General features: G+C 38.7%; 1 protein-coding gene across 2 annotated transcripts in view; it reads left to right on the forward strand.

The window, feature by feature from the left end:
- The first annotated feature begins 281 nt into the window (after positions 1–281).
- Positions 282–20,697, forward strand: part of LOC121941091 (semaphorin-7A) — a 34,717-nt gene continuing 14,301 nt past the window's right edge. The window contains exons 1-9 of one of the 2 annotated variants that reach the window (XM_042483821.2): positions 282–598; positions 7,940–8,073; positions 8,197–8,256; positions 8,363–8,461; positions 9,577–9,676; positions 10,060–10,155; positions 10,275–10,417; positions 10,583–10,761; positions 11,321–11,423. In XM_042483821.2, coding sequence (XP_042339755.2) covers positions 8,020–8,073; positions 8,197–8,256; positions 8,363–8,461; positions 9,577–9,676; positions 10,060–10,155; positions 10,275–10,417; positions 10,583–10,761; positions 11,321–11,423 — 834 coding nt within the window. In that variant the 5' untranslated portion in view covers positions 282–598; positions 7,940–8,019. Of the gene's footprint in view, positions 599–894; positions 1,072–7,939; positions 8,074–8,196; positions 8,257–8,362; positions 8,462–9,576; positions 9,677–10,059; positions 10,156–10,274; positions 10,418–10,582; positions 10,762–11,320; positions 11,424–20,697 lie in introns of those variants that run through there. The other variant, XM_042483813.2, reaches the window with a different exon arrangement.

Below are 20,697 nucleotides of genomic sequence, written 5' to 3' on the forward strand. Positions count from 1 at the left end.
GTGTATTCTTATCATTCCCCTGCCCTGACTGCTCTCTGTTTCACCGAAAACATCTTTAATTCAAATTTTAAATTCAAATGACTTTATTTGCATGACATTACACTGTACAGAGCACCTTTACATGTAGAAAAGTTAACATTAGCATCTTTTACTATTCATTGTGTAGGAGCAGCTCTGGACTTAATACTCTATGACATCACACATTTGAGTTTTAGCACTGTAGTTTTGCGGAGAGAGTTGTTCATGTTTAGTAATATTTTTGGACCACAGGATGATATGTATGAATTTAAATTCCCAGCCTCTCTCGCTGCCATTTTCCATGCATCCACCGGTGTCCTTTCTATCACCTGACTGCTCCACCAATCAACACACCTGCTCACCCCCTGGCTGTCCCAATCCCACTCCCGTTTCTCGCGTGGGTTTGTGCACGAGCCCACCTACTGTTTTCCTGTGTTACTTCAAAATGTGGCACGGGATCGTTTTAAAGCCACCAGAACCTAAACCTGCGCCTGCCTGGACTTCTCTCTGCTCCTTTTCAGCGACTCTGTGGATTTATTTTAACGTCTGTTTGGACTTCTTGGACTTGTTACTCTTCACCGTGAGTTTCTCTTGAAATGCCGTTGCATACATAACTAAATAATTACAACACATACATACATACATACATATATATATATATATATATATATATATATATATATATATACATACATACATACATATATATATATATATATATAATTTCTTGTTTTTTTAAAATTATTTTTTAAGAAGTAGAAGATGAAAACCTTTCTGCAATTATGTTACTTAGCCTGCGCGATGCCTATAAGATGACTCTTCATGGTATTACAGAGAGTTTAGAGGCAGGGCTTTTTAACGCCGACTCGACACCAGTAAATAGACGCGCCCCCAGCTGAAGTTTACAGTTAGGCAGCGTCGCAATTTGATACCGTGGAAGAAGAATGTTACTCTCATTTTCAACATTATTTTTCTTATTCTCATGCCTCTGTAGTTTGACAGAGGCAGACAGAGACTTATCGCATTTACCGAGGATGACATTCGGGGAGAAAGGTATGAACAATATCGCATTTCTCTTCAACGCTGAGACATGAAATAGTTTTGAAATTTAGATGATGCAGCAACTCGTCGTGGAAGACTACTAAGAAGAAAAAAAAAACCCCAAAATATTTTAAAATATTTTGAGGAATGTAATTTATGTTGGCAGACAGCAGGTCTGCTGCATTGCCTCAGTTTAATTTCTGAAGTGTTCCTCTGGCACAGTATGAGGTTTCTAGAAGCTCCAGGCATCAGAGTACTGAAAATTCTTCTGTAGGAATTAAATCATGATAGAAAACTGAAGGACAATGATACAAGTGATTGACTACATAGACACAAACACTCTAAAATCATTAATTTTATTAGTTTAATTTCCCTTTTTGCACATATATGTGAATAGAAAGAAAAAAAAATAATGGTAAGAATTTAAAGAGTTTGAGCATTGTGCAGGAGAGGTTAGAAGCCAAAAGAGCTCATGGAAATACTCTTTGGTGTAGTATAGTAGACGAGGTGGATGTACTACTAGGTAGCTGGGTAGGTTACTGAGGAAGGAAGTGAATACTCTTATATATTCCTGTGGCTTTTTGGCTGAAAGGTATATATACTGTAAAAAAAAAAAAAAAAACTCTGAAAAAGAAGTGGGTATACTCTGTATACCTGAGTATACCCCCCCTACACTCAAGATACTCAAAAATCATACATTAAAAAGTAAAATATCAAAACAATTTATCAAAGTTTCTGGACTAGGCAGTGATGCAAAATTGATAGAAGTGTACAAATTACAAAAGTTTATAATCACAAGTGAAGATACATAAAATAATAATCAAGTAAAGTGTTTGTAAATTTAAAGGGAGTCCAACAATATGGAAAATAAAACTCATTATGTGGAACATTAGTGAATATCTAAGGAAGATTTTGGTGAAGTTGTGAAAAAAACAGACAAGTAAGATGCACATGTTTATGCACAAGTCTGGTATCTGTCACATTAAAAATAGATAGAAATTAATGTTTTCTGAAGAGTACATCAGTGGCATCTTTTAGCAGGCTAATCATTCTCAAAAATGACTTTTGAATTAAAAAATATCTTATTGAGATAACTGGGACATATAGTGGCAAACGTAGTTTTACAATACCTAATATGAAGATTAAAAAAAAAGAAAGTTAAAATACATGAATTATTAACTGTACTTATTTTACTAAAGATACCAATTGACTTCAGTCTCTTTACAGACAACTTCAATATGGTATTTTCATGTTTGTTTTTTTGTCTGCTTGACTCCAAGGAGTTATTTCGATGAGTATTTGGGTGTTTTATTTTTTTTTAATTTTTTGTTACAAAAGATCATAAAAGCAGATTTTTTTTATTGAGAGTTTTATCATCTGAAACCATATGGAAATAGATGAAAGATGTTCATTTGTCTAACATATAAAAACTTTCATATGAAGATGTGTCATCAGCAAATACATGAGGCAGTACATTTTAGCCAACCCTAAGTAGGACATTCATGTCAACTGAAAACAGGAGGTCCACTCTAAGAAGTTATCATAGATGAATTAGTTATTTTGTCATTGGGATATAATCAAAATGTACTATCACAGCCACCATGGATATTATAGTAACATTAAAACTAAAGAATTAAAAAAAGTATATTTACTGAACAATAACAGTATAAACTGAGCTTGTCAAGTTATTGCACCAATTAGGGAACTTTCTCACTTCATGAACAACAGGTCTTTTTAACAGATGACATATGATGACACATGAGGAAACATGCAAATATAAACAAAAAAAAAAAGGATCGATATCAAAATTCCAGTTAAGTGCATCAGTGCATGCTCCCTTGCTGTCACACTTGATGATTGAATGATTTACCGGGACTCTTAAAGAGGAAAAGAGCCATTGTTAATGTTGTCAGTAATATCTGTACTTTCTGCTGTGATGAGTCAAATGTCTGCTTAAAGCACCAATAAGAAGAACAACAGTGCGGAAAGTTGTCTTTGTCATCCAAATGGTACCCAAATTTCCAAGTCAAAGAGGACTGTTACCAAAAGTACGTTTAAAGATTGGAAACACACTGGTGGGTTGTTCGTGAGACATGATGCAGACAAAGCAGATATTTATGCAGTAGCCAGCCAAAAAGCTTCTAAGAGGCACAATAAATAGGACAGTGTAACAGTCAGTTTCTCTGTCCGTCCTCTACAGCCACATTCCCTAAATTCCCACGCCCCCCATTGCCATTTTCCATCCATCCACCAGATGCCTTCAGATTGTCTTTACCACTTTTTCACTAGCAAGGACCACACCTCAATCGGAATTAATTTTAACAATTTATTGACGTGAATGTAGATTTGGTATAAACATTGATGTTGGATTATTGGAATGGATGGTTGAGTGCGGTGTGGGGAAGCTTCGGTGGGAATCCGCTGTGGCTCCCGGGCACGACAGATCCCCAAAAGCGTGCATTATATGAGAGAGGAAAAAGCCGATTTGAGATCTCTTAGGTCGGAACGGACGTAACGGTGATAAGCTTGGGAGGACCATCTGCCCATGATCTGAATAAAGTGTTCCGGTATACTGCTGCGGGAAGCCGAGGTGACAGCTCCGATTCTGAAAGAATGTCCGGAGTAATTCATGGGAGAGATGCCTGACAATGACGGGACCTGACGGAAGTGTTGGTGGAACCAGAAGCCGGTAACCACCTGGCCGGATTCAGATGCAAACAGAGGGTCATCTTGGGATTTGCTTTGTGATGTCCGGAAATGTAAGTAATTGGAGAGAATAAGGAAGGCGTTTAGAACTGATTGAATGTTAAAGTAGAAGACAGGAGTGGGTTGGCTAGATTAGTTGGTTTTGGTTCTTTTTAAAAATAACTATGGTGTCGTTAGAGAAAAAAAGGTCCGAGAGGCAGGCGTGCTGACGTGGATCGTATCGAAGGGTCGAAGCAGTGAATTCTGAGCATCTGAGGAAACGGAAGAAGGCGAGAATGAACATTGCCTCTTGAGTTTGGTTGACGTGAGGTATGCTATATCTGGAGCGGATGGTGTGGATACAGCGTGACAGCAGATCCGTGGTTAATGGGAGTCTACGAGGATTTTGGGCTGGTTCTTAGTGTGAGAGGCCTCTGAGCAGTGAGGTGATCTGGGGATGACCATGAGCTGGCCATGACTACCGGTTAGGAGTTTAGAGATGAACGAAATGCCGCTGAGGTAGACTTTGATTGTCTGGGTTTTGATTTCCCAAGACAGAATGGCCGTGGGTGATGAAGCAGGTTAAGGTGATGAGATCAAATGAAGGAAAAGTGATGTTATGCATGTCGTGAAAGTTGTGGAAACAATTCCAAGCCGACCGATATGGAGAGAGAGTTGCATGGGGACAGGCTATTGATGATGGTGTTCTGAGATTCCTGATCAGGGGCATGAAAGCTGGGTTTAGATGTTGAAAGACAAGGTCGAATATGGAGGAACCGGAGTTGGGTGTGCGTCTACATGAGGAGCCAAGCTTCTGAACTTCTTTATTTATGATGTCAAACTACTGCGAGATTGTCTGAGTAGATGAGGACAGATAGGCGACTCCATTCACGGCCCCATAACGTGGTGGTGACGATGATGGGGTAGATCTCAAAGAGAGCAGATAAAGTGACCTGGCAGTCTCCTTCCAACTCTTGGGGCCATTTGCCTACGAACCAACTTTCATCGTAAAAAAACCCCAAAACCGGCAGACGGAGCCGCGTCATCGAAAAAGTTGACGTCCTGAGGATGAGACAGGTGATCGTCATAAAGAAGGAGAATCGTTCCAATCGCCGAGCAGACGGAGCCAGAACCAGAGCTCGGCGCGGCTGGGCGCAACGAGAGAGACGGAGGCCATGAGCGACGGGACGGAAGAAGCGACAGGCAACGGATGAGAAAGGAAGCCCCCCCCCGGGGAACAATGCGGATGCAGGCTTCGAGGGTAAGCAGTAGAGGGCACTGGCAGCCCAGTGCCAGAAGCCCCAAGGAGAGTGAACCGTTGCAGTAGCCGATGTCGTACGTCTGTGGGCCCCCGACATCTCGGTGCCAGATGCCCCAAGGAGAGCCAACTGTCGAAGTCACTGTGAACGTACAACTGGGGGCAGCGGCACCCTGGTGCCAGATGCCCCAGCGAAAGCGAAGTGGTGTGGTTGCCGGGCATGCACGGCCGGGGGCAATGGCATCCCAATGCCGGACTCCCCAGCAAAGCAATCCGCTGCAGGCATCGATGTTAAGCAGTAGAGGGCACTGGCGGCCCGGTGCAGTCAAGAATCTGGGTACGAAGATCGGAGGGAACCGGAGATGGACAAAAGACGAAAGCGCCAGGAGGGCGGAAGGGAGGATCGGCTGTGGCCAGGGTGAAAGTAGGCAAAGGCTGCCACAACGGAAAACGATTGGAAAGGAGACCAGAACCGTGGACGAAACGACATTGTGCACAGGATGAGAGGGAAAATTCGGTGGCAGCCCGGTGCCAACAACCCCGGCCCAGACGGGTTGGGAGGCGTAGGCGGGAGTCTCAACCAAGGCCGGCTGCTGCGGGTCGTTCGGAGGCACGGTGAGGGGCACTGACAACCCGGTGCCAGATGCCCCAGCAAGAGCGAACTGGTGCAGTGGCTGGGATTGCACGACTGGGGACGCCGACAACCCAACAGACCAGGAAGCTGTGGGTGTACGACTGGGGACAACTGCATCCCGGTGCAGGGTGCCCCAGCAAGAGCGAAGTGGTGCGATTGTCGAGCATAAGCGGCCGAGGGCACCGATACCCCGGTGCCAGAAATTCCATCAAGAAACAAATGCTGCAATTGCTAAGGTTGAGCGGCAGCCCGGTGCCAGGTGCCCCAAGGGGACAGAGCTGCTGTGGATGGCCAGGAAGAGCAGGAAGTGGCGCTGACATCCCAGTGCCAGGCGGTCCAACATGAGCGGGCTGCTCAAATTGAGGAGGGAGAACAGTCAAGGCGACACAGCGTCGAGAATCCCAGGTCAGGTGAGCTGGCGGGAGTGGGAGGGCGCCACGACACATCAGACGCCTCAGGCAAACCTGACCTCCGCGGCCGGTGGGACCGAGGTAAAGCGACTTTTTCTTTTTTTTTTTTTTTTTGTGTGTTTGCGGGTTATTCCTTGGGTGATGTGAGGGTCTGAGGGCAGAGGGATGTCGTAAACTGTACAGCCCACTGAGGCGAACCATGTTTTGTGATAATGGGCTCAACGAATAAAATTTACTTGACTAGACTTGACTTGACTCGCCCGAGGCAGCATGTCCCCGCTTCCTATTCGGCACGGGCCGCCGGAAGTGGTTGAAGACGAACCGGCCCTTTAACCGAGGTGCTGACGTCATGGCACACGACGGGAGCCACCGCGATGACGTCACCCGGAAGAGCGCCGATGTTGACAGAGCAGCACTCAGATGTCAGGATATCAAAAAGCTTGTTGTCAGTTCTGCGAAACGGTATTCCCCGGTCTGCAAAGGCGGCCGGCAATCGGGAGACCTCGCTGGAGCGCGGTGACGCCGCGCTCCACACGGTGCTCCAGCGCTCGTCGCTCGACATCGGGCCGCCCGAGCGGCAGAAGTCGAGTTTCGGCGGGAGGCCGTCACCATCCTCCGCTGCGATGGAGTAGGAGAACCGCAGCGGTGCAGGGCTGCACGGGGGCGACCGCGTCCTCTTCTTTCCGCTGAGGGTGGTGGACCAGGAGATGCAGAGGAACCATCGGCCGAGCCGTACATCTGGATGGTGAGCGGAGAGGAGCCGGGTGGAACATGGACCATGGAGGCAACCGAGGGGCCGGCGGCCGGTTGCACTGCCGAAGTCGGTGTCTCCGGCACGGATGTGACAGAGAAGTTGTCGGCGTCGGACCCTGAGGACGCCTGCACGGCCAGATGGAGACGGCGAGGGCCATCGTCACGGCTTTGACCGAAGGTTGTCATCCGATGGAGACAGAGAGACAGAATCCATAATAGGGGTGAGTGAGCGAACCGCAGCCGACTGAGAGCGAAACGCTACGTGGTGTGTCGGTACGCGCTCGTGCAGAATAACGAGAACGAAAGGGGGAGATCGGGTTAGGAGGATATTTAAGCCGGAAGAGGCGCGGTTGAGGTGCGGTAGAGGTGTGGTCCTGCTCCTGAAACTCTGCTATAAAGCTTCACTAGATGGAGAGTAAGGTTAGCAAACACTTTTGTGATAGAAGACTGGAGACCATGTCAAGATTGTCATTGCTGTTCCTTTCCATGCGAGACAAAATATACCATTGCATGAATCTGAATGTTCCTTTACTTCTGCTTCCCCTTTCTGTTTAGTATCATTCTAAATGGCATACATTTTGGTCTCTGGCTGCTGATTAGACAAAACAAGCAACATAAATATGTAATATTTAAATATGATATTAAAAACTCACAAACAGTCTTTCCATCAAAGTCATTACAATTCACCCTAGGACATGGATATCTACTCCAACTTCCATGATCATCCATCCAAAAGTCGAGACATTTCACCCAAAACAACCTCATGCTGGCACTAGGGAAAAGTCAGAGAATCACTTTCTTACTTCATCTTGTACTTCATCTTGGAGTCAGGAATGTCTGTAAAAAGTTGGAATTTGTTGAAGAATTTGCCATTTGAGGATCGCTCATATCAGCACCAAAGTTCATGGAAATCCATCAAACCATAGTTCACAAAAGACGAAAAATGTCAACCTCATGGTAGCATTTGAGGAAAGATAGAGGAAACTGTACAAAATTCCATGGCAATTCATGCTGTAGTTGTTGAGATACTTTAATCTGGACTAGGGGTGGACCAATGGATCAACGCTGTCATTGTAAAAGGACAATATGACCTTATCTCATGCACAACCAATGTTTTTTTCATTATTTTTTTAATCGTAGAGGCTGCAGTGAAAAAGTCACCCTTGCCTGAACACAATGCACCTGTAGGGATTGTTCTGCAAAGAAAGTCAGGCATTGTCATGGTTGTCGGACGCAAACACCTGAATTCATTTGACTTTCAAAATCCTCAGAAGGTAGTGAACATCTCATACTGTTTCATTACAGTGCAAATTTCTACAGTCTGTTCCAAAAACAGATTGCATGAATTTATATGGATGTGGAATATAATGCTTGTCCTATATCTTTTCTCTTACCAGACTCCTCGGGAAATACACGTGCCATGGACTGCATGCATCAACAATGGGCCTCCACAAAGAGTAAAAGCAGTAAAATAATTTAAAATAAGAGCAAACAGCAGAGCATGTTATATGTTGGTCATATTTGATTGAAACATTACAAAAATTCTTGCCCTTTTTCCTTTAGAATTGCAACTATAACATCACTCTGGTCCATAACAAGTCCGAAGACAACACAGTGTTTCTGTGTGGAAGTAATGATAAGGGAACAATGTGCTGTGACATGGTAGGACACTACAGAGATGTACTGGATATGTTACTGAGAATTGAAGAAAAATGTCTATTTTGCTGTGAAAGCACTGGGGAAAATCAGCGGGGTGCTCCTGTGTCTAGTCATACCTGTTAACACTGCTCATGGTAACAAACCGATTCTTCTTCATTGTGTTAAAAAAGTCACTGATAACTATTTAAAGAACAAGGAAGTGCAACACTTCCTGTTTTTGCAAGTGTTCATGCCTCTGTGGCATTATGTTTCAGGTTACTTAACCGTTCATATGTCTAGCAGTCCCATTCATGTGAATGTAACATCTAAAGAACACCTTGATGGAATTTCTTCAGATTTGGCACAAAGTTCACTTGGACTCAACATTTCGATTCATTTGATTTTAGTGGTCCAAGGTCACCGTGACCTTGCATCCATCTCATTCTCAATGCAATATCTCAAGAACACCTTGAGAGAATATCTTAAAATCTGTCACAAACATTTACTTGGAATTAGGAATGAACTGATTCGAATTTGTTGGTCAAAGGTCAGTGTCGCCTCACAAATCTGTTTTTGGCTAATATGCAAATCATGACAAAAGTTCCCACAATTGTCTAATGGGATACATTGATGAAGTAATGACATTTTATATCCGAAAGGTCAACTCTACTGTGACATCATAATGCTGCTTTAAACACTTTCAGCCATTATTCAATGTCATAACTCAGGAAAAGAAGGGGAGGCACTTGGTCAGATACTGAAATGGTAATATGTCATTGTCATATGTTAATATGTCATATGTCAGATACATTTCAGTATCTGACCAAATGCCTCTTTGGGCTAATTGCATAGATCTTTTGTGCTGCCAGGTTGAAGATGTTTGTAAAGCATCCATGTTTTCAAAGACATGGATGTAAACTGTAAGTGCAACTTGAGTGGTTCGCATATGACTGCAAGGGGGTCATTCTGTGTTGTTGTTGTTGTTGTTGTTGTTGTTGTTGTTGTTGTTGTTGTTTTTCAGATGTAGCTTTAAAATGCATAGGGCTTATGAATTTGGTATGCTGAATCATTCAATCACATTTCTGCTACCAGATTGAGAATAGCAGAGATAGTTAAAGACCTTCTGTGTTTTCTTATAGAATTTAGCAGAGCAGTCACCCAGGTGCAGTCAGCTGAAAGAAATAAATAAAAGCATAAGGGAATTTGTCATAAAGGAAGGTGAAGCATCTGCTCTTGTAGGTGAGTTTCTGTATACACAGTATCTTTTCTATGGTGATAGCTTTTTTACCTCTCTACCCTCCAGCGTACTACTAACGTGCTTTACTCATGTCAACACTTTCCTATGATTCTGTCGCCTTTTTTTGCCAACATTCTTTTTAATGACATGGTGCTAGAGCTTCCTGCTTGTTCCTGCTATTCATTCCTACTGGCATCACTGCAAGTACACGGCCATTCTAACTTTGCTTATCAGTGAGCTGTTTTTCATGCAGGAGAAACTGACATCTGGAATTTGAAAGGTGAACTAATGCTTGCTGCAAAACAAAAGCAAAGCAATCCTGCTTACTTAAAAATAATAACTTTATAAAAAATAATATTCTGTGTTGTCTTTGCATTATCCCCAGATCATGATCTCTATATTACATACTCTGGATCTCAAGAGTATGTTGGCATCCACAGGTTTGGGGAAAACAGTATTGCACCGGCAAGCCATGATAAAGGTATTTGCATTGAGATTAGTTTTCTATAAGGACTTGAGAAGTTTCATTAGTTAAATGATGTTCACTTCATATATTCTAAGACTATATAGGTAAATATTTACACTGCTTTCTGTCTTTAGAGCAGCACTATGTTGGTCTGGTGATCAGCAAACAGAAAGACAATCACTTGCAGAATAAAGTTTATGCCTTCTATAAGGAAAAGAACCGAGAGACAGACTTGGACAGTGAAATGTGGCTCCCTTTTGTGACACGGGTTTGCATGGTAAGACCTGCATAATTGTGGAATTAATGTTGCATTTTTCATTTTAAGTTTTCAAGCTTGATTTTTATGAAAATGTATTTTTTAGCATCAGATACATGCACAAAGTAGCTGCTCTATGTGCATTATGCATGATTGATTGATCATTCAGCTATTTATTGCTTCAAGGCCGATCGTGGCGGTCCCAAGAACACCTTGCAGTCCAGCTGGACATCCCAGATGAGTGCCAGGCTCTTTTGTGGAGATCCTGACAGCGGACAGCATTTCTCTGAGCTGGTGGACGTGGCTACTGTGCGTGCAAAGCATTGGCAGGATACCAGGGTTTATGCACTCTTCAGAAATGAATGGTATGAATCCATTATCATACATGTATTCAAGAAAAGGTAGAAGGGATATTATTAAGTTTTAGAACACTTTTACATTTCAAGTTTTAATAAGGTTTGGGTAAAATAAATGCTCTCAAACATTAAGTACAGTGTAAGTGTGATCATAGTGAAAGCATTAGCCAAATGAAATGTTTTGCTGGTGACCCATTTTGGAAAAAGTCTTAGACCAACATCATCAAATTAAAGTTAGCCACAATGATGGGACATAAAAAGCAGAATGACTTTGCTGTTGTTGTGTCTTTTCATAGAACAGCAGAGATACTTATTGTGTCAGACATAACTGCAGACTATCATGACATGGGAATCAAAACTAAAAACAGCTGTTCACACAAAAGTAAAGGAAGAGAAATGTAACTCCTCTCTCAAGTTAACTCCAGTTCTCCTTTCTAAGCTTAGTTCCATCTGCTCAGCTTTTTTTCAGTTTTTGAAAATCAAGGCTAAAATCTCTACTGACCTCACAACAGTTTCTTATAGCACCTTATGTCTGTGTATATCTGCTGACTTATGTGTCTCTCTGCAGGAACATGAGTGCTGTTTGTGTCTACTCAATACAAGATGTTGAAAGGATCTTTCTGTCCTCCGCGTTCAAAGGCACAGACCTCCAAACAGGCAGGCGTAGGGAGGTATGTGTTATGCAAATTGGTCTCTTTGATCTCCTTGATCTCCAATATAGCCGCAAGACACATAAACTCAGAGATGGTTTTGTGTCTCTTTGGAGGCATTATGCATTTTTTGTGGGTTTGTGTGTCTTTGAGGTAATTTTTTTTGTCTTATTTTTGTCATTCATCTCTTTGTGGTCATTTGAGTCTCTTCCATGTCTGTATGTGTGAATTAGAGATTTGACATTTTGCAAGTAAATGCCAGGGGAGACCCTGCAAAAATGTCCAGAAACACCATAAAAAAGCATGTAAAAACAAAACAACTAAAAATGCCATACCATAGTTTTAGGAAAAATGTCAAAATATGATATGTTAAAAAACCCCCAGCTGAAAACCACATAAAATCACATTAAATAGCATGCAGAGACACGCCATAGCATAGGATGTTGCAGAAACAGACAGAAACACCATAAAGTAGCATGTAAAAAAATGACCAAAAATGCCGTACTATAGTATTGCTAAAAATGTTATAATATGACATGTCCAAAAAACAGCTGAAAAACCCCATAAAACCACATAAAATAGCATGCCCAGATACGCCATAGCATAGGATGTTGCAAAAATGGCCCAAAACACCATAATATGGCTTATCGACAAAACGACCGAAAATGCCATACTATAGAATGGCAAAAAAGGTCAAAATATAACATTTCCAAAAAACAGCTTAAAACAACAATAAATAGAGTGCAGAAACATATCATAGCATAAAATATTTCAAAATCACCTATAGTATGGTGTAAAACTCAAAATTTGACATGTCCAAAAAACAGCTGAAAAACCCTATAAAATAGCATGTTGAAAAGATGACCAAAAAAGCAAGGCTATAGTATGGTAAAAATGTCAAAATATGACCTGTCCATAAAATTGCTGAAAACCACATAAAATAGCAAACTTTGACATTTCCATAAAACAGTTGAAAACAATTTAGTATAGCATGTATAGGCATGTACTGTATACAGTGTTGAAAAACCATCCAAAAACAGCCCCAAAACCCATAAAATAGCATGTTGAAAAAATGACCAAATAAGCAAGGCTATAGTATGGCGAAAATGTCAAAATTTGACATGTCCAAAAATCACCTGAAAACCACTTAGTATAGCATGTAGAAGCATGTTATTGTATACAGTGTTGAAAAACCATCCAAAAACAGCCCAATAATCCCTACAACAGCATGTTGAAAAAATGACCAAAAAAGCAAGGCTATAGTATGGCGAAAATGTTAAAAATTTGACATGTTCAAGAAATACCTGAAAACCACCTAGTATAGCATGTATAGTCATGTGATTCTATACAGTGTTGAAAAACCATCCACAAACAGCCCCAAAACTCCTAAAATAGCATGTTAAAAAAATGACCAAAAAAGCAAGGCTATAGTATGGCGAAAATGTCAAAATATGACATGTCCAAAAAAACACCTGAAAACTACTTAGTATAGCATGTAAAGGCATGTTACTGGATACAGTGTTGAAAAAACATCAAAAACAGCCCAAAAACCCATAAAATACAAGTTCAAAGAAAAGAACAAAACACAAGGCTATAGTATGGCTAAAATGTCAAAATTTTACATGTCCAAGAAACACCTGAAAACCACTTCGTATAGCATGTAGAAGCATGTTATTGTATACAGTGTTGAAAAACCATCCAAAAACAGCCCAATAACCCCTACAACAGCATGGTGAAAAAATGACCAAAAAAGCAAGGCTATAGTATGGCGAAAATGTTAAAAATTTGACATGTTCAAGAAATACCTGAAAACTACCTAGTATAGCATGTATAGTCATGTGATTCTATACAGTGTTGAAAAACCATCCACAAACAGCCCCAAAACCCCTAAAATAGCATGTTAAAAAAATGACCAAAAAAGCAAGACTATAGTATGGCAAAAATGTCAAAATTTTACATGTCCAAAAAACTGCTGCAAACCACTTGATATAGCATGAAGAGGCACGTGATTGTGTATAGTGTTGAAAAAACATTCAAAAACAGCCCCCAAAACCCCTAAAATAGCATGTTGAAAAAATGACCAAAAAAGCAAGGCTATAGTATGGTGAAAATGTCCAAATTTGGCATGTCCAAAAAACAGCTGAAAACCACTTAATATAGCATGAAGAGGCACGTGATTGTGTATAGTGTTGAAAAAACATCCAAAAACAGCCCAATAACCCCTAAAATAGCATGTTGAAAAAATGACCAAAAAAGCAAGACTATAGTATGGCAAAAATGTCATCAAAATATGACATGTCCAAAAAAACACCTGAAAACTACTTAGTATAGCATGTAAAGGCATGTTACTGTATACAGTGTTGAAAAAACATCAAAAACAGCCCAAAAACCCATAAAATACAAGTTAAAAAAAAGAACAAAACACAAGGCTATAGTATGGTGAAAATGTCAAAAATTTGACATGTCCAAAAAACAGCTGAAAACCACTTAGTATAGCGTGTACAGGCATGTAGTAATATAGTGTTGAAAAAATATCCCTCAAAGGCCGAAAAAAGCATAAAATAACGAGTTGAAAAAAATGAACAAAATGCAAGGCTATAGTATGGCGAGAAATGTCCAAATTTGGCATGTCCAAAAAACAACTGAAAACTACTTAGCATAGCATGTAGAGGCATGTGATTCTATACAGTGTTGAAAAACCATCCAAAAACAGCCCCAAAACCCATAAAATAACATGTTGAAAAAATGACCAAAAAAGCAAGGCTATAGTATGGCGAGAAATGTCCAAATTTGGCATGTCCAAAAATAAACTGAAAACTATTAAGCATAGCATGTAGAGGCATGTGATTCTATACAGTGTTGAAAAAACATTAAAAAAAACAGCCCCCAAAACCCACAAAATAGCATGTTGAAAAAATGACCAAAAAAGCAAGGCTATAGTATGGTGAAAATGTCAAAATTTGACATGTTCAAAAAACTGCTGAAAACCACTTAGCATAGCATGTAGAGGCATGTGATTCTATACAGTGTTGAAAAAAACATCCAAAAACAGCCCAATAACCCCTAAAATAGCATGTTGAAAAAATGACCTAAACAGCAAGGCTGTAGTACGGCGAAAATGTCAAAAATTTGACATGTCCAAAAAACACCTGAAAACCACTTAGTATAGCATGTAGACGTGTGTTATTGTATACAGTGTTGAAAAAAACATCAAAAAACAGCCCAAAAACCCATAAAATACAAGTTCAAAAAAAGAACAAAACACAAGGCTATAGTATGGCGAGAAATGTCAAAATTTTACATGTCCAAAAAACAGCTGAAAACCACTTGATATAGCATGAAGAGGCATGTGATTGTGTGTAGTGTTGAAAAAAACATCCAAAAACAGCCCAATAACCCACAAAATAGCATGTTGAAAAAATGACCAAAAAAGCAAGGCTATAGTATGGTGAAAATGTCAAAATTTGATATGTCCAAAAAACAACTGAAAACTACTTAGAGTAGCATGTAGATGCATGTTATTGTATACAGTGTTGAAAAACCATCCAAAAACAGCCCCCAAAACCCACAAAATAGCATGTTGAAAAAATGACCAAAAAAGCAAGGCTATAGTATGGTGAAAATGTCAAAATTTGACATGTTCAAAAAACTGCTGAAAACCACTTAGCATAGCATGTAGAGGCATGTGATTCTATACAGTGTTGAAAAAAACATCCAAAAACAGCCCAATAACCCCTAAAATAGCATGTTGAAAAAATGACCAAAAAAGCAAGGCTATAGTATGGCGAAAATGTCAAAATTTGACATGTCGAAAAAACAACTGAAAACTACTTAGAATAGCATGTAGAGGCATGTTATTGTATACAGTGTTGAAAAACCATCAAAAAACAGCCCAAAAACCCATAAAATACAAGTTCAAAAAAAAGAACAAAACACAAGGCTATAGTATGGCTAAAATGTCAAAATTCTACATGTCCAAGAAACACCTGAATACCACTTAGCATAGCATGTAGATGCATGTTTTATCATACAGGTTTGAAAAACCATTCAAAAGCAGCCCAAAAACCCATAAAATAGCATGTTTAAAAAATGACCAAAAGAGCAAGGCTGTAGTACGGCTAAAATGTCAAAAATTTGACATGTCCAAAAAACACCTGAAAACCACTTAGTATAGCATGTAGAGGTGTGTTATTGTATACAGTGTTGAAAAAACATCAAAAAACAGCCCAAAAACCCATAAAATACAAGTTCAAAAAAAAGAACAAAACACAAGGCTATAGTATGGTGAGAAATGTCAAAATTTGACATGTCCAAAAAACAACTGAAGACTACTTAGAGTAGCATGTAGAGGCATGTGATTCTATACAGTGTTGAAAAACCATCCAAAAACAGCCCCAAAACCCATAAAATAGCATGTTGAAAAATGAACAAAAAAGCAAGGCTATAGTATGGCCAAAAATGTCAAAATTTTACATGTTCAAAAAACAGCTGAAAACCACTTAATATAGCAAGAAGAGGCACATGATTGTGTATAGTGTTGAAAAAACATCCAAAAACAGCCCAAAAACCCATAAAATACAAGTTGAAAAATGAACAAAAAACCAAGGCTATAGTATGGCTAAAATGTCAAAATTCTACATGTCCAAGAAACACCTGAAAACCACTTAGCATAGCATGTAGAGGCATGTTTTATCATATAGGTTTGAAAAACCATTCAAAAGCAGCCCAAAAACCCATAAAATAGCGTGTTTAAAAAATGACCTAAACAGCAAGGCTGTAGTACGGCGAAAATGTCAAAAATTTGACATGTCCAAAAAACACCTGAAAACCACTTAGTATAGCATGTAGACGTGTGTTATTGTATACAGTGTTGAAAAAAACATCAAAAAACAGCCCAAAAACCCATAAAATACAAGTTCAAAAAAAGAACAAAACACAAGGCTATAGTATGGCGAGAAATGTCAAAATTTTACATGTCCAAAAAACAGCTGAAAACCACTTGATATAGCATGAAGAGGCATGTGATTGTGTGTAGTGTTGAAAAAAACATCCAAAAACAGCCCAATAACCCACAAAATAGCATGTTGAAAAAATGACCAAAAAAGCAAGGCTATAGTATGGTGAAAATGTCAAAATTTGATATGTCCAAAAAACAACTGAAAACTACTTAGAGTAGCATGTAGATGCATGTTATTGTATACAGTGTTGAAAAACCATCCAAAAACAGCCCCCAAAACCCACAAAATAGCATGTTGAAAAAATGACCAAAAAAGCAAGGCTATAGTATGGTGAAAATGTCAAAATTTGACATGTTCAAAAAACTGCTGAAAACCACTTAGCATAGCATGTAGAGGCATGTGATTCTATACAGTGTTGAAAAAAACATCCAAAAACAGCCCAATAACCCCTAAAATAGCATGTTGAAAAAATGACCAAAAAAGCAAGGCTATAGTATGGCGAGAAATGTCAAAATATGACATGTCCAAAAAACACCTGAAAACTACTTAGTATAGCATGTAGAGGCATGTTATTGCATACAGTGTTGAAAAAACATCAAAAAACAGCCCCAAAACCCATAATATACAAGTTCAAAAAAAAAGAACAAAACACAAGGCTATAGTATGGCGAAAATGTCAAAAATTTGACATGTCCAAAAAACTGCTGAAAACCACTTAGTATAGCATGTAGAGGCATGTTATTGTATACAGTGTTGAAAAAAACATCCAAAAGCAGCCCAAAAACCCATAAAATACAAGTTGAAAAATGAACAAAAAACCAAGGCTATAGTATGGCTAAAATGTCAAAATTCTACATGTCCAAGAAACACCTGAAAACCACTTAGCATAGCATGTAGAGGCATGTTTTATCATATAGGTTTGAAAAACCATTCAAAAGCAGCCCAAAAACCCATAAAATAGCGTGTTTAAAAAATGACCTAAACAGCAAGGCTGTAGTATGGTGAAAATGTCAAAATTTGACATGTTCAAAAAACTGCTGAAAACCACTTAGCATAGCATGTAGAGGCATGTGATTCTATACAGTGTTGAAAAAAACATCCAAAAACAGCCCAATAACCCCTAAAATAGCATGTTGAAAAAATGACCAAAAAAGCAAGGCTATAGTATGGCGAGAAATGTCAAAATATGACATGTCCAAAAAACACCTGAAAACTACTTAGTATAGCATGTAGAGGCATGTTATTGCATACAGTGTTGAAAAAACATCAAAAAACAGCCCAAAAACCCATAAAATACAAGTTCAAAAAAAAGAACAAAACACAAGGCTATAGTATGGCTAAAATGTCAAAATTCTACATGTCCAAAAAACAGCTGAAAACCACTTGATATAGCATGAAGAGGCATGTGATTGTGTATAGTGTTGAAAAAAACATCCAAAAACAGCCCAATAACCCATAAAATAGCATGTTGAAAAAATGACCAAAAAACCAAGGCTATAGTATGGTGAAAATGTCAAAATTTGACATGTCCAAAAAACAACTGAAAACTACTTAGAATAGCATCTAGAGGCATGTTATTGTATACAGTGTTGAAAAAAACATCAAAAAACAGCCCAAAAACCCATAAAATACAAGTTCAAAAAAAGAACAAAACACAAGGCTATAGTATGGCGAGAAATGTCAAAATTTTACATGTCCAAAAAACAGCTGAAAACCACTTGATATAGCATGAAGAGGCATGTGATTGTGTATAGTGTTGAAAAAACATCCAAAAACAGCCCAATAACCCCTAAAATAGCATGTTGAAAAAATGACCAAAAAAGCAAGGCTATAGTATGGTGAAAATGTCAAAATTTGACATGTCCAAAAAACAACTGAAAACTACTTAGAGTAGCATGTAGATGCATGTTATTGTATACAGTGTTGAAAAAACATAAAAAAAACAGCCCAAAAACCCATAAAATACAAGTTCAAAGAAAAGAACAAAACACAAGGCTATAGTATGGCTAAAATGTCAAAATTCTACATGTCCAAGAAACACCTGAAAACCACTTAGCATAGCATGTAGATGCATGTTTTATCATACAGGTTTGAAAAACCATTCAAAAGCAGCCCAAAAACCCATAAAATAGCATGTTGAAAAAATGACCAAAAAAGCAAGGCTATAGTATGGTGAAAATGTCAAAATTTGACATGTTCAAAAAACTGCTGAAAACCACTTAGCATAGCATGTAGAGGCATGTGATTCTATACAGTATTGAAAAAAACATCCAAAAACAGCCCAATAACCCCTAAAATAGCATGTTGAAAAAATGACCAAAAAAGCAAGGCTATAGTATGGCTAAAATGTCAAAATTTTACATGTCCAAAAAACAGCTGAAAACCACTTAATATAGCATGAAGAGGCACGTGATTGTGTATAGTGTTGAAAAAACATCCAAAAACAGCCCAATAACCCCTAAAATAGCATGTTGAAAAAATGACCAAAAAAGCAAGGCTATAGTATGGTGAAAATGTCAAAATTTGACATGTCGAAAAAACAACTGAAAACTACTTAGAATAGCATCTAGAGGCATGTTATTGTATACAGTGTTGAAAAAAACATCAAAAAACAGCCCAAAACCCATAAAATACAAGTTCAAAAAAAGAACAAAACACAAGGCTATAGTATGGCGAGAAATGTCAAAATTTTACATGTCCAAAAAACAGCTGAAAACCACTTGATATAGCATGAAGAGGCATGTGATTGTGTATAGTGTTGAAAAAACATCCAAAAACAGCCCAATAACCCCTAAAATAGCATGTTGAAAAAATGACCAAAAAAGCAAGGCTATAGTATGGACAAAAATGTCAAAATTTTACATGTCCAAAAAACAGCTGAAAACCACTTAATATAGCATGAAGAGGCACGTGATTGTGTATAGTGTTGAAAAAACATCCAAAAACAGCCCAATAACCCCTAAAATAGCATGTTGAAAAAATGACCAAAAAAGCAAAGCTATAGTATGGTGAAAATGTCAAAATTTGACATGTCGAAAAAACAACTGAAAACTACTTAGAATAGCATCTAGAGGCATGTTATTGTATACAGTGTTGAAAAAAACATCAAAAAACAGCCCAAAAACCCATAAAATACAAGTTCAAAAAAAAGAACAAAACACAAGGCTATAGTATGGCGAGAAATGTCAAAATTTTACATGTCCAAAAAACAGCTGAAAACCACTTGATATAGCATGAAGAGGCATGTGATTGTGTATAGTGTTGAAAAAACATCCAAAAACAGCCCAATAACCCATAAAATAGCATGTTGAAAAAATGACCAAAAAAGCAAGGCTATAGTATGGTGAAAATGTCAAAATTTGACATGTCCAAAAAACAACTGAAAACTACTTAGAGTAGCATGTAGATGCATGTTATTGTATACAGTGTTGAAAAACCATCCAAAAACAGCCCCCAAAACCCACAAAATAGCATGTTGAAAAAATGACCAAAAAAGCAAGGCTATAGTATGGTGAAAATGTCAAAATTTGACATGTCCAAAAAACAACTGAAAACCACTTAATATAGCATGAAGAGGCACGTGATTGTGTATAGTGTTGAAAAACCATCCAAAAACAGCCCCCGAAACCCACAAAATAGCATGTTGAAAAAATGACCAAAAAAAGCAAGGCTATAGTGTGGTGAAAATGTCAAAATTTGACATGTTCAAAAAACAGCTGAAAACCACTTCATGTAGCATGAAGAGGCGTGTTATTGTATACAGTGTTGAAAAAACATCCAAAAACAGCCCCCAAAACCCCTAAAATAGCATGTTGAAAAAATGACCAAAAAAAGCAAGGCTATAGTGTGGTGAAAATGTCAAAATTTGACATGTCCAAAAAACAGCTGAAAACCACTTAATATAGCATGAAGAGGCACGTGATTGTGTATAGTGTTGAAAAAACATCCAAAAACAGCCCAATAACCCCTAAAATAGCATGTTGAAAAAATGACCAAAAAACCAAGGCTATAGTATGGTGAAAATGTCAAAATTTGACATGTCCAAAAAACAACTGAAAACTACTTAGAATAGCATCTAGAGGCATGTTATTGTATACAGTGTTGAAAAAAACATCAAAAAACAGCCCAAAAACCCATAAAATACAAGTTCAAAAAAAGAACAAAACACAAGGCTATAGTATGGCGAGAAATGTCAAAATTTTACATGTCCAAAAAACAGCTGAAAACCACTTGATATAGCATGAAGAGGCATGTGATTGTGTATAGTGTTGAAAAAACATCCAAAAACAGCCCAATAACCCATAAAATAGCATGTTTAAAAAATGAACAAAAAAGCAA

This window comes from Plectropomus leopardus, chromosome 1, assembly GCF_026936395.1.
Source record: "Plectropomus leopardus strain MGB_pleo_1.0 chromosome 1, ASM2693639v1, whole genome shotgun sequence".
In the NCBI taxonomy this organism is placed as follows: domain Eukaryota; kingdom Metazoa; phylum Chordata; class Actinopteri; order Perciformes; family Serranidae; genus Plectropomus; species Plectropomus leopardus.